Genomic DNA, 14,127 nt, shown 5'->3' with positions numbered 1-14,127 from the left:
TAACTATCCCTCCCCACGGTCACCACAAACCACCCTTATCCACCCTAAAACCCCAAGCAAGATTCAGCTAGGTTGTCATAACACCTTCATCCTCACAACAAACTTCTGAGGTGCAGACTATCATCTTCATTTTACTCATAAAGAAACTGAGCCTCAAAGAGGTTAGGTGATTTGCTCAAGGCCACACAAACTTACACCTTGAGAATGGCCTTGGAAAAGGGGCACGCCAAATGGATAATTCTAGAATAGGCATCAAAAAAAGCCACATTTGAGGGCTTCCCGGGTGGCGCAGTGGTTGAGAGTCCGCCTGCCGATGCAGGGGGCACGGGTTCGTGCCCCGGTCTGGGAGGATACCACATGCCGCGGAGCGGCTGGGCCTGTGAGCCATGGCCGCTGAGCCTGCGCTTCCGGAGCCTGTGCTCCACAACGGGAGAGGCCACAACAGTGAGAGGCCCGTGTACCGCAAAAAAAAAAAAAAAAAAAAGCCACATTTGAAAAGTGAGCCGTTAACTGACTGGCCTGATGCTTTTTCATCTTTAAGGCATGACTCAAGAAACCCAGAACCTAAATGGGTTTTTTTGTGGTTTTTTTGTTTTTGTTTTTGGGGGTTTTTTTTGCGATACGCGGGCCTCTCACTGTTGTGGCCTCTCCCGTTGCGGAGCACAGGCTCCGGACGCGCAGGCTCAGCGGCCATGGCTCGCCGGCCCAGCCGCTCCGCGGCATGTGGGATCTTCCCGGACCGGGGCACGAACCCGTGCCCCCAGCATCGGCAGGCGGACTCTCAACCACTGCGCCACCAGGGAAGCCCTAAATGGTTTTTTTGACAGCAAATATTGACAGGATCCAGAGCAGCCTGTGAACGTGTCAAGTATCCAATCATTAATGTACACCTAAGGGAGTGTCAGAGGATTGCTTTGTAACTGATTAGAGATGATTCATTAATATAATTGTAGGGCGGTGATATTTGAGTGACAAATTATAGGCTAAATTAGAACCATAAGAAAAATTCCTTGTAACTTGAATTTCATAGAAATGTGTAGACCTATAGCTCTCTGTTTTTGTTCCATCAGCCAGAGGATTGGTGTCATATTCTTGTCTTTTTCACTGACTTGCTGTTTGAACACAAACAAAATACTTTCTCAATGACTCGATTTTTCCATCTGCAAATTGAACATGGTATTCACTACTCAAAATGGGTTTGGAATATGAGCTACGTTTTTATGAAAGAATAAACAAACAGAAATCAATGACCTGGAGTTGATATGAGGTTGGACTTCCTTCTCTATATAGATTCTGTGTAAGTGTAAAGGAAGCAGGCTTTTGTTTTTCCCTTTTGTAACACCTTCCCTTGCTTTTATTCCCTCCTTGAGATTTATTAATCTTAAATATTTCTAAATATGCCCCTGATGTAGCAGACCCAGTGCATCACTTTCCCAAGCTATACATACTTTGTTACATCCTCAAAGTTGGAATGGAAAAAATCTACTAGATCATCTTTTGCCAGAACAGGATACAGTTCCCTGATAATAGACCTATCTGATGTGAAATGAATACTACACTTGATCTCACCAGGTGAAGAAAAGCCGAAAGAATTCCCTGTAAGTTAATTCCACTAGTCCCTTAATTATTTGTATTGTTCTCTTGCTTGGCTCCAGGCTTTGAGCCCGAGAATTCTGGAAACAGTATTCCCTCCACAGCCACTCCTGTGTGACTTACAGTGCAATGGCATCTTTCCCCAGTGGGCTGGATTCTGTAGCTGCTAGCCACTGGATACTGACAATCCCACTCCACTTTGCTTTCCAGAGCCCTTGTTCTCTTATCTCCCCCTCCCTTTTCGTCCCCACTCAGTCTCTCCTTTTAGCGCTCAGGCTTTTGGAGTTTCCTGCCATTGCATATTTGTTTCAGATGACTCCCCACGGGTTCTATCTTTAGTTTTCCAAGGTCTCCAACAGTACCTGCCAGAATCTATAGCCTCCCCCATGGCTTTCTCCCAGCCGCTGGAAGAGGAGCCCCTATAGGGTTGCATTTTACAATATTTCTTTCTGTGCTCTCCTATTCTTACAGTCCTAGTCCTTCTCTGAATGGAGCAGGATATGACATTTTGAGATTTCTAGCATCTTCACAGAAGACTCTCAGAAACAGGGGTGTTTTCCCAATAGCTAATTTTAAAAGATTTCTTATTTGATATATTAGCCTAGATTAGGAAGACAGACAGACAGACACACACACACACACACACACACACATACACACACCAACTAAAATATATCCAACCCATTTTAAAATAAAGCTCTGTATCGCTAGAATGCATGACTTCTTTGTCTTTAGGGATTCTTGAAATGTGAAATAGATTCAGAACACACAGAACTTTCCCACTCAATACAATTTTGAGAAACTCCCACTCAGCCAGTTTTTCACCCATGATGTTTCATACTGAAAGGTTGTTGTGTTTTTTTTCCCCTCTGTTCTCAACACTTTTTGTTCTCTTCAATAATTTTCTGAGTGACTCAACTGTAGTCTTGTCATCCAGGGGAAAGTAGATTTCAATAATGTATCGTACAGCTATTAAGAGAATGTCTACAATCGGTTGAAGGCAGGTTATATTTCTGAAGTACTTGTGAATGTCAGCCTCAAAAAATGACATCCCTTAGTCAGTGTATGTCACCAATATGGAGCCCTGGCAGAGCAGCAAAGATCACCAGCTGGAGGTAGCTCTAGAGTCAAACTGCTACATTTCAAGTTCTGGCTACACTTCAAAGAAACCAGCAGTGGAAATCATAAACACTGTGTTATAGTGGTTTACCTAAGAAAGAAACAGTAGATCCAAGGTCAAAGGAAAAACATGTGACAAATGAAAGTTCATATTTTATCTTTCGCATTTAAATGCACTAGTAAAGGAAGGTATGTATCATCATTATTATTATTAGCTTTTTTATTTTTTTGCGGTACGCGAGCCTCTCACTGTTGCAGCCTCTCCCGTTGTGGAGCACAGGCTCAGCGGCCATGGCTCACGGGCCCAGCCGCTCCGCGGCATGTGGGATCTTCCCGGACCGGGGCACGAACCCGTGTCCCCTGCATCGGCAGGCGGACTCTCAACCACTGCGCCACCAGGGAAGCCCCTATTATTTGCTTTAATAAATGTATTTGATTAACTGACCAGCCATGGGTGGTTTTAGTCTGTTCCTTTGTACAAAGGATTGTCACATACCTGAAACCTTTTATAAACTGGAAGTCCTAGATGGAATTAGAGTCCCTAACACCTGTCTGTAAATATTTTTGTCGGGCTCTTTTCTTCCACGGAGCCCTTATGCCCTGAGCAATGGAGAGTGGAAGAGCAATGGTAACGGGTGGGGAAGGGAAAGAAGTACTAAAACTCAGGGCATCAAGATATTCTGTTCTACACATGGATTGGGTGACAGTGGAAACTTCCCATAGTAGGAAGCCATACACTAACTAATGATGCAAGGCTCATATAATCATTCCTCTAAAATGTATGATAAAGGAGTTAGTTTTAGTTTCACGAGCAGCTTGATTAAGTCAATTAAGCAGAGAGGTGGGATTCAGTGGCCATGGTCATTTGTATTTCAAGACCATGTTTGTTACTGAGTCACTTTACTTTGTACTTTTCACTCCTAGCCAACTTACATTTAAGATGACTTTAATCAGGGTAAGCTATTAGCTGCTTCTGCTGAAATGCTGGCACCGTTTCTGAATGTCGGTTGAGGGCTTTAAAAGGGAGGACCCAGCATCCATAAAATGGTAATTGTCCTTCAAGTAGCCTTGGTAGTTATGATTACACCCACTCCTCCATCTTCACTCTCGGTGCCAGACTGGAGATAGTAAGTAATAAGACTAGTCACTGTTGCAAAATGGTTCCAAACGTGGGCTTTGGGATCAGGCAACTCGGGTTCAGTTCCTGACTCTCCTACTCACAGGCTGTGTGATCCTGGGTGAGTTTTTTTGCTTCTCCAAACCTTTCATTATAATCCATGGAAATCCCATTGCACTGTGCCAAGTACATAGTAAACCCTGAAGAAACTGACTATTATTATCGTCCTAATAATAAACCTTAGAAGTTATTCTCAAGAAGTTCATGGACTATTAGAAGCTGGACAGAAGCTTACAGGTCATTTAATGCAACATCCCCGCCCCCTGCCCTTTGCAGCTCATGAGGACCGGGGGTGAAGTCACGGAGCAGAGCTATGACTAGGGCACAGGACTCTTTTCCGTTCAACCATGAAACTCTCAGATCTCACGTGAAAGGACAAATAACACTCAGCTTACTTTGATCAGTGGTGAAGAGAAAGGGCCAGTGACGACTCAGAGGACATTGGCTCTGGGTGGGCTGAGGCCCTGGGGAGGCCCATGGCAGTTGCCAAAGGGGGTGTGTTCAGGAAGAAGGGGAAGGACAGGCAGGTGCTGCCAGTGGTCAGTGTCACTTGGTCTCATTAGACTTACCAAACAGATCGCTGATGGGATTAGATTTCCCGGCAGCTCTAGCTTTCCCCACCACCTGTCATGTCAAATTCTTTCATCTGAAAGGATCAGACCCACTGTGCCTAGTGTGCTGATGTTACCTTGGTTGCAACTCCATTCCCATCAACAGTGGGGTTAAACAAGCAGCCTACAGAGCACAGAACTGGGGTCAGCAAACTACGGCCCATGGGCCACATCCAACCTGCCACCTGTTTTTGTAAATAAACTTTCATTGGCACACAGCCACACCCATTCATGTATGTATTGCCTATGGCTGCTTTTGTGCTGTAACAGTAGAGCTGAATAGTGCAGCAGAGGCCCAGTGATCTGTAAATCTTAAAGTATTGATTACTATCTGGTCCTTTACAGAAAAGGTGGGCCAGCGTCTGGTCTAGAGCCTTATCAGCTGCTTAGGAGACAAAGGCCCTCTGCAGACTATGGAAGAATCAGCTGACTCCTTCAGGATGTTTTTATGTCCCTGCGATAAATGAGATTTCACTAATACAACTGAAAAGTAATGCAGACTTAGCTAGAATCCCCTTACAATTCAAAGGCCATCTCTTCTTCAGTGTGGATGTGAAAGACAACTGTCCATCTCCTCTGAGGGTGGGTCTGATTCTGGCCTCCCGCTTATTCTGGGGCAGGGAGGAGATGGAAGCAGCTGAAGAGAAAACAAGGCCATTCCATGCATTACTTACTTGGATAATTAGAAGAGCCATCTCTTAAGGACTTTGTGTGCTATAAACTAGGCACCTGCCATACATTATTTTGTGTATTCATTATAACAATCCTGTTAAGTAGTATGAATGTCCACATTTTACAGAAGGGTAAACTAAGGGTGAACTAAGGTCACAGAGTTAGTGAGTGGCCAGGTAGAGATTTATAACCATTTGGCTCCATGTTGTCTGGTGTACATAAGTGCAGTAATTCAACTACCTATGCCTGACTGTTAGAAATATGGTTGACAGAGGCTTAAGTTTGCTCAATCCAAACAAAAAAAACTTAGAGATCTAAGTCATTACTTCTAGAAGTTTGCACTGCAAAATACTATCCTACAAGATACTCATTTAAAAGGTCCAATATGTTTAGAAAACATTGTATACATCACTGCCTTCTTGGAAATATATGAAGCCATTAGCAAGTTATGGACTCTGAGAAATCCTGCAGTAAAGATCCCATTCAACTTTGCTTAATGTTGTGTTCCCAAACACTTTAGCATGGAACCCTTTAACTAACAACATCCCATAAAACTGCTATTCCAGGAGACGCACTTTGGGAACTGTTGAACTACATGATTACGATGATGATGATTGATGATAATGGCTAATATTTACTGAGCAATTACAATGAGCCAGGAACTAGCCTAAGCACTTACAAGTATTGATTCATTTAACCCTCGCAGGAACCCTATGAGCTCACGTTATTAATTCCCCACTTGACAGATGAGGAAACTGAGACACAAAGAGGATAAAACAATTTGCCCAAAGTCGCATAGCTAGTGAGTCCTGGAGACCATGAGCTCCTCAAACTCAAGGATCAGGTTTCAGTTCATCTTTGCATAGCCAACACTTAGTATGGTGCCTGGAACAAAGTATGCACCCAGAATGTGACAGTTGAACTGAATTGGAAATGAGATCCTAATAAAAAGAAGTGACTAGAGTGTGTTGAATGGAACATTTAAGATCTTTAGTACTTATACAACAAGGGCACTCCTTCATCAGCTGGGGTTTCTATTTGTTCCACACAAGACCATAGCCTAGGTAATGTTCCTACTACAAAGCATTTTGTATAGAGTAACCATTTTCATATTTTATTTAATAGACCCTACATTTAATGCAGAAATGATAGGAAAATATCAGATAGTGCAGATCCTATTTAGCCACAAGAAATAGTATTTCATTTGAAGGTGCATTAAGTTAGGCTTTCTGTCTGGCATAAAATATATTGAGAGAGGCAATACCACATCCATAAGGAAGCACTGCCTTTGTTGGTAGAGTAGATGGATTTTTTTTAAAATGCAGTATAATAACAGCTATTGAGAACAGTCAATAGCAGCTTTTTAAATATTACAGACCTAAAAATATATCAAGGTCAAAATTAATAGGTAAAATACGGGTGAATTTTCAGTGTAGATTTGAGGGAGGCCAGGAAGCACTAAGGAAGAAAAATCAACACACTTTCAGCTATAAAAGGAAGAGAATAAAAGGCAGCCTGAGAGACTATGTTTTTGTGTCCTGCAAAATAGAAAGGAAATTTTATGTTTAGCACTTTGACAGCTTCAAATGCAGTGATTAAATGGTATTATTTTTTGTCACTTTAACACAGAGCATTCCGGAATGATAAGTATTATAGTAACAATGTGACCCTTAATGAGGGCTTACTGTGCTGTTTTAAGCATCTTATACGTGTAGCCCTAGGAGGTGAGTACTGTCCCCATTTTACAGATGTGGAAACAGAGGCAGAGAAGTAAAGTAGGTAAAGTGGTTTTCCCCGTGATCCCACACCAGTACAAAATGGATTAAGGATTCAAACTCCACTAATCTGGCTTCACAGCCCATGCCACTAACAGCTATACACACTGGGTAAAAGAGAAGTTTCAAAGGCTCAAGGATGCTCACAGGCCTGGGAGGCAAAATGAATTCTACTACCAATGTCAGGGTACGTACATCAGAAACTCACTAGGTGGACACCAGAGGGCCAAACATGGCAATGCAGAGTTGAATCCTTGCCAATAGGCCCTTCCTTGGTGGTTTGTTCTGTGACAGGTTTCCAGAGGTTGTTATATATCTTACCAGTTAAGAACCCCATCCATTTGAGGCTATGCATTAGTCATGACGGGTAAAGATACGTCCCTCCACCCACTTCCACCACCGCTGTGTGCTAGGATTCCTCACACCACAATCTAACCACATGCATGTCCCTTCAAAATACAGTCGTTTATGAGTAGGTGTATGTATGATGGTGCATCAGACCCCAAGTATTCAGAAACTACCATATGCTGTGCAGTATTCAGGAAAGCCCAGGGAAAAAAAGTTTTAAAGTTCCTTTAGAGAAAGTACAAAAGGCTCCATCTTGATGGAAAGGAAAGATGGAATTTTACGATAAAGCATTGTGCCCACCGTCTCAGTATGGGAGCCACTTGAGAGTTAAACACCAAGCTCTTAAGAGAAATAACAAATTTAGTACTGAGTCAAAACAAATACTAAAATTTTCTCCATAATTGTATTTGTGTTCCAAAATGCCTGCTTCCCCCTCCCCTTATTGTGGGTAACACTTAAGTCAGATGAAACAACCAAAGAATTTGTTTGTTGAGAGGGCATGAGGAGACATAATAGCATACGGACCTTAAAAGATAAATACCCAAGCCTTGGGAAGAACACTAGACAAGAAAAGGATGTTATTTAAAGAAAGATGTATTCTAAACAGATGAGTCAACAAACTCAATTGGATATAAAAATGGAAATTGAATTGTTAAATTCCCATCGATGAGCATATCAAAAACTTACACATCAAAAAGCATATCAAAAAACATACACACTGCATTTTTGTAGAAGACCATTTAATTCTCATTTATAAACTTTGACTCCCTTACAAAAATAGCTTCTCCCTTCTCAGTTATACATTACCAGCCTTATATCCTTCCTTAATTGTACCTTACACGAGTCTTTCTTTTCTTTTTGAAGTGAATCATCAGTTGGGGTGAACAGTCACAAAAAGTCTGATTTATTAAGCAAACAGACTGGAAGTTGCTGATGTTAAAACACAAATATGTCTACTTACCTGGATGGCTCTGACATTGGAAACTGGCTGTTTCGACATATCGACAAGGTCTTATCCCTAAAAAAACAGGTAAGAAACTGTTAGAGGTGGCGGCATTCAGATTCTCAATCGTGATAAATTTGAATTTAACTCATGATTCAACTGGGCAGTCACCCCTTTCACTGGCCATATATTCTTTCAGTCTCAGTTTCCGGTTACTTAGAGACTCTCCTTCCTAATGCCTCAGGGAGAGGGAACACTAGAGCGCTGGATAAATCATTCAGGAGGAGAAATGCTGAGATGCCTCTCCCCTGATGCTCATGATAGGCAATCAGAAACTTGAAAGGCGCTATCATCTCCTTCCCTGCCCTCTTGCCCCCCTGCCAAGAACAGCAAAGCAAAGAGGTTGTGGGAATAAAACACCTTTGTTTGGGGCCTCAGAAGCTTTCTGCTTGAAACTGAACTTTTGATCTGAACCGAGTTGTTGCCAGGGCTGCACGTCAGTCCATCGGGACCGCCTCGCCTCTGTCAAACACCCAAAGAGAAATGGCCTGTATCGCATTCTTACTATTGCGATGCTCCCTGCTCGCTGTGCTCGTGTCTGTTCTGCACAGAGACCTGGGGGACATGGGCCGCGTCTCCCTGCTCTGTGCGTCCAGAGCCTGGGCTCTGTAAACCAGGCAACCAGGCAGCTGGCAGGCAAGCCTCGCCTCTGTCTTCTTTTCTTTTAACGAATCAGTCTCAGAAGGCAAATAGGACTTATGTGACCATGTCAGATCCCTAAGAGGTAGCAGTGCTTCCTTCCCAAAGGACCTTTGCTTTCTTTCAGTTCGTGAGACCTGACTTAGAGCCCAGGGACTAGTGGCCGAGGTTTACTGGGGCTCAGGGAGCAGGGAACAGCCCAGCTCTGTACAAGTGATGTTATAGCTAGGTCTATTAAATGTCGACAGGACGGAGTGAAAAAGTTTGAAATTCAGTGAATTAAAAACACGCTGCTTTTTAAACCCAAATGATAAACTGGGTTGACTAGAGTTTCCTCAGTTGACTGGTGTAAGTGTGTGGGCTCACTGGTGAGTCAGTGAACACCGAGAGCCGTGTTGGCATTTGTTGCACGTCCGGTGTCCTCTGGACTACGTCAGTCAACATCTCTAGGCCCATTTCCTCTTCCTTAAATTTCACCTACTTCACAGGTTGTGGTACGAATCAAAATGACATAAGGTTCCTGAAAATGCCTTGAAAACTGTAAAGCATGGTGCAAATATGTATTGTTTTATTGCCATTGCCCTTAGCTGGAGACTTTTTAGTTCTATACTGGTCTACAGCTCTAAGTACAGAGTAAAAACTGCTGTAGTGATGCCCCACACACTTTAGAGATAAAATTTACGATCTGAGAACTCTGAAAAACTTGCTTTTTTTTCTTTCTGAGGTCTTCAAAGTCTTAGGCTCTATTATACAAAGTTAAACAATTACATAATTTTTTTAAATCTCTGAAATTAGTATACTCAACTATATAGTCCTTGGAGTCACATACATGAAAACAATGGGATTTTTTTTTTTTACAGTTTCACCTGAATGTTTTGGTAATATACAGATACAGCCTTCATGCATAAGGGTCTAGGTAGAATTATTTTCAATATGGTTAAAAAAATAGGGACTTCCCTGGTGGCGCAGTGCTTAAGAATCCGCCTGCCAATGCAGGGGACACGGGTTCAAGCCCCGGTCCGGGAAGATCCCACATGCCGCAGAGCAACTAAGCCCGTGTGCCACAACTACTGAGCCTGCGCTCTAGAGCCCATGAGCCACAACTACTGAGCCCGAGTGCCACAACTACTGAAGCCCAGGCACCTGGAGCCCGTGCTCGGCAACAAGAGAAGCCTGTGCACCGCAACGAAGAGTAGCCCCCGCTCACCACAACTAGTGAAAGCCCGAGCACAGCAACGAAGACCCAAAGCAGCCAAAAATAAATAAATTTATAAAAAAATAAATAAATTTATTTTTTTATATGGTTAAAAAGTTAAAAAGCAATAGCAAGTTGAACAATTAGGAATCAATTTTTGCTCTATGATATGTTTCAGATAGGTTGCTGTCTTTCCTGCAGTGTCAAAAAGTCAATGAAGGATTTTTAATTTTTGGATCTAGGACATACAGCTCAATTTCAAAAGGAAAAGCTTGGTAGTTTAATTTTTAATGTTTCTATTCCTCAAAAGCTATTAGAAGACATGCAAAGCAATAATTCTCACAGGACTTTAAATATCTCATCATATAGCATTCTCTGTACGTGTACAATTAAAGTTTAACTAATATCACTTGGGAACTTTAAAAAATTTATTGTATGTCAATTTGAAATGTGGGGATTAGGAATTTCTTTATGTTATTACAATAGCAAGTTGAAATGTGGGAAAAAATCAGGCAGTGAATGATTGTGTTATTTATACCGCATTGACTTTTTTTTAAATTAGGCTGATTTTGTTTTTTCGCTAAAGTCCTGGATTGCTTTGTATTTTGTGGACCTCTCAGCCTAGCGGATGGATATTCCTTGGGCCTTGTATAGCATTGGTATAATCTCATTTGCATACAAATTCCTTCTTAACATATACGTCAGTCTGCGAGACAGACACCTCTAGAAAGTTGGTCAGATCCCAGCTCTCATTCCTTGCAAACGGGCTAGATAACGTTTGTGTAAATCATTTCTGCAGCCGTTCCCGCTGTCCTCATTATTCTCAGAGAAATCAGGGCAAAGCACACTGATGAATAAAAATAGACAGTGTTCCCTGGCTCTTTCCCTGGCCCTGCGTTCACCTCCATTAAGGATGCAGGGTGTAGAATGCACCTTCCTTCTGTATCTGCATGCCTCATCCCAGGACCAAAAAAGAAAGCTATGCCTTAGATGCACAACTCCACTCACACCGGGGCCACAGCTTTTCATCCAAAGAGGTACTCTTTAAAGCACTCTATTACTGTGTCTCCTGGTTCTGGCTACAATTTGAGAACATGGAAAGTTGTACCATTGACTTTTACAAAGCCTATACTACAATGGAAATGCTTGCCGGCTTAGCACAGTTGAGCTTTCCTGGCAGTTCTGCAAGTCAGTGGGGATCTTTAATGGTCCGTATGCTGAGTCATGTACAATATACCTCTGCTGGTATATTGTATATTTGATTGGACAGCATCTAATATCTGACTTCTAAGTAAGACTCTTTCACTTACTAAAAATTTGTCAACATTAATATCGCTAATTTAATAAGCAGGGATTCAGAGGAAAATAAATCAATATATGGAGAGAGGGGGCTTCGTTTGTTCTTTTTAAAGGTCAATTAAGTGGCTACAGCTCAGTCTCACAGGGAATTATCTTCTGTCTGCTGCTAAAAATAATTCCCAAGAAGGGTGTAGAAAGATGTTCAGCTGTCCGAACTAAGTCTTTATTCAACTCTGCCTGAGATATGCCGAGAGCGAAGAGACACTCAGCATTGCCACGTATCATAATCTGGTGCCCACATAGGGAGAGACAGGGCTGCTGCCCTCTACTCTGCTGGGTATGGGGAACACTGCGATTGAAGTGAGGCTTTCAAAAAGATGGGTCTGGAGTATTAATGGATTTATAGGTTGATAGAACTTTATCACTGAGGCCAAGCCTGGTGCTTAGGGAGAGGAGAAAAGCGTTTTAAACTTGTACTGTGTTAACAGCTCTGGCAATAATTTGCATTTAGGTAAACCAAAGAGCTAGCATTATAGCTTTTCTCTGACCCAAATTCTCCTGATTATTTCTAGGCTTACAGCCCGAATCAGTCTGCAGCTGACTGACTGTAATCCTGGCCATAAGAATCAAAATGATCTCATGTTCAGGGTCACAGTCATCATATCTGGACCATGGAAATTTTCTTAATGTCCCTATCAATGAAAACTACTTTTAGTTCGATATCCTTTCAACCTCCCCGCCCCCCAACAATTTATAAAACAGAAGCAGCAACATCACCAATGAACAGTGAATTTACAAGGAAGCTACACCCACTGGTTACAAGCCTACAAAGTTATAAGTAGCCACTTCAAGTTAGGTAGCAAGGAAATTTCCTTCAGAAAGCCCAGTTGCCTGAGCTGGGTCCTCCTGCTTACCTGCTTTATGTACTTGTTTCCTGCCTGAGGAAAGTTCCAGGCAGCCAGGTGCAAGAGTACAAGGCTTCTCAGTGAGTGGAAGGGACGCCCGGTGTCCTCTGAGCTGCGATCTCAGTTCCGATGCTTTTCATGTGGCTGAAATAGCTCAAGTGCTCTGTGCCTCACCCGGTATTGAGAGCTGCTCCTGGCTCGGGGCTGGAGGGGAACTCGGTTTAAGGATAAGTGTTAAAGAGAATTCCTGTCATAGCTCACAGTTGTTCTTCCTAAATATAGAGTTTGATACAAGCCATACGCTGCCTCCAAAAGGCTTGACCGTGCTGAAAGGAGGGCTCAAATGTCAGCCGGAAGGTGGCTCCGGAATCTTACTGCCTTCCTAATCTTCCAGAAGACGCTGGTTGTGTTTTCTCACAACTTCTGAGGGGGCACAGGAAAGTTTGAAAAGTAGGAAAATTTCTATCTTTAGCTTTATTACCCAGAGGTGAGAAGACCCAAAGTGTTCAAAAAAAATTGGAGAGAGGCGGCACGGCACCACAAACAGTGTTTGAGTCCTTGCTTGGTCACTGAGGAGCTGAGAAAGTTATTTCATAATCAACACTCAGTCAGATTATGATGAACTACCAGATATCATCCTTTTCGTCGGTCAGAAATGGTCACAGATCAACTGACTCGTGTGGTTCCAGGGCCCAGAGTCCTTACTCTCTCTGCTCTATACTGCCCCTACTCGTGGCAATGACTTTGGCCCTACAGCACATGAGGCAACAGAACAAAACAAAAGAGAAAGTATCTATCTTAAGTATGACAAGGGCCAGGACCAGGTATGAGGCAAAACACTTTTTAAAGAGAACACTGCCAAATCCTAAAGCACATGCTCATTATTTTTAACACTACTTTTAATTTTTTTTTTTTTTTTTTACTTCTCTAGCCTCTAAAACTACCTTTGCATAGAACTCCCCTTCAGTAGAAGGACTAAACAGAGTGGACTCACTTATAATTCATCCAGTGGATGAAAGTGAGGGATGACTGAGTCCCTCACAGCACGGTCAGCTGCTGACCCATCACCAGCAACCAGTCCTCTCGTTATGTGAGGCAAAGAAGCTCCGATCTGTATGAGCCCTTAAAGTCAGATGTGAGTTCCCTGCAACTGAATGCATTCCGAACACTTGATTTCAGGTGAGTAAAGAGAAAACCAACTTTCCAGTAACTTAGGAGGTCAGCAGATAATTGTGCATCATCTCAGTTTGGGGTTCACCATTAAGTTCTGTTCATGTGCTGTTTAAAAGAATTGTGTCTTCAAAATTCAGTTTAGACATTGTACTTTGAGATCATATGGCAGCAAAAGTGAGTTCTTTACACACTGGGGAAGAGATTAGGGTAGGCACCTTAATATTTCCCCAGAGTTTGGCTGCTCCTCTGTGTTCAGAGCCCTTCACCAGACAACAACGAGCCATTTTTGACCCCTGGCCCTGCAGCCAGCCCATACATTTTGCCACAGTCCTTTTGCCCCCACTGACCCCTCAGTAGCTACTGGTGTGGCATATGTTAAGGAAAGTGCTCCTGGCGGCAGTGCCTTGTACACAAGGCTGGCCCAACGTGGACGTAGCTGCCTCTGTGGGAAGAACTGAGGCGAGCTTCATAATCGGGACTTCTGTAGCCATAAGTGACAGAAACGCAAAGTGAACTAGTTTAAGCCCTGAGGAGGTGTGGCAGACACTGTTGATGTCTTTCTCAATATTGCTCTGCCCACCTGAGTTCTGCAGCTATAGACAGTCCGCAGGACACTGT

General features: G+C 42.8%; 1 protein-coding gene across 1 annotated transcript in view; it reads right to left on the bottom strand.

Moving 5' to 3' along the window:
• The window catches only part of SMPX (small muscle protein X-linked), a 54,430-nt gene extending 41,882 nt beyond the window's left edge, over positions 1-12,548 (bottom strand). The window contains exons 1-2 of the mRNA XM_067722769.1: positions 12,346-12,548; positions 8,257-8,313 (exon numbers count right to left, since the gene is read on the bottom strand). Coding sequence (XP_067578870.1) covers positions 8,257-8,295 — 39 coding nt within the window. The 5' untranslated portion in view covers positions 8,296-8,313; positions 12,346-12,548. The remainder of the gene's footprint in view (positions 1-8,256; positions 8,314-12,345) is intronic.
• Between the last annotated feature and the right edge of the window lie 1,579 nt (positions 12,549-14,127).

This window comes from Pseudorca crassidens, chromosome X (assembly GCF_039906515.1).
Source record: "Pseudorca crassidens isolate mPseCra1 chromosome X, mPseCra1.hap1, whole genome shotgun sequence".
NCBI classification, from domain to species: domain Eukaryota; kingdom Metazoa; phylum Chordata; class Mammalia; order Artiodactyla; family Delphinidae; genus Pseudorca; species Pseudorca crassidens.
This window is presented reverse-complemented; position numbering and strand designations above follow the sequence as displayed.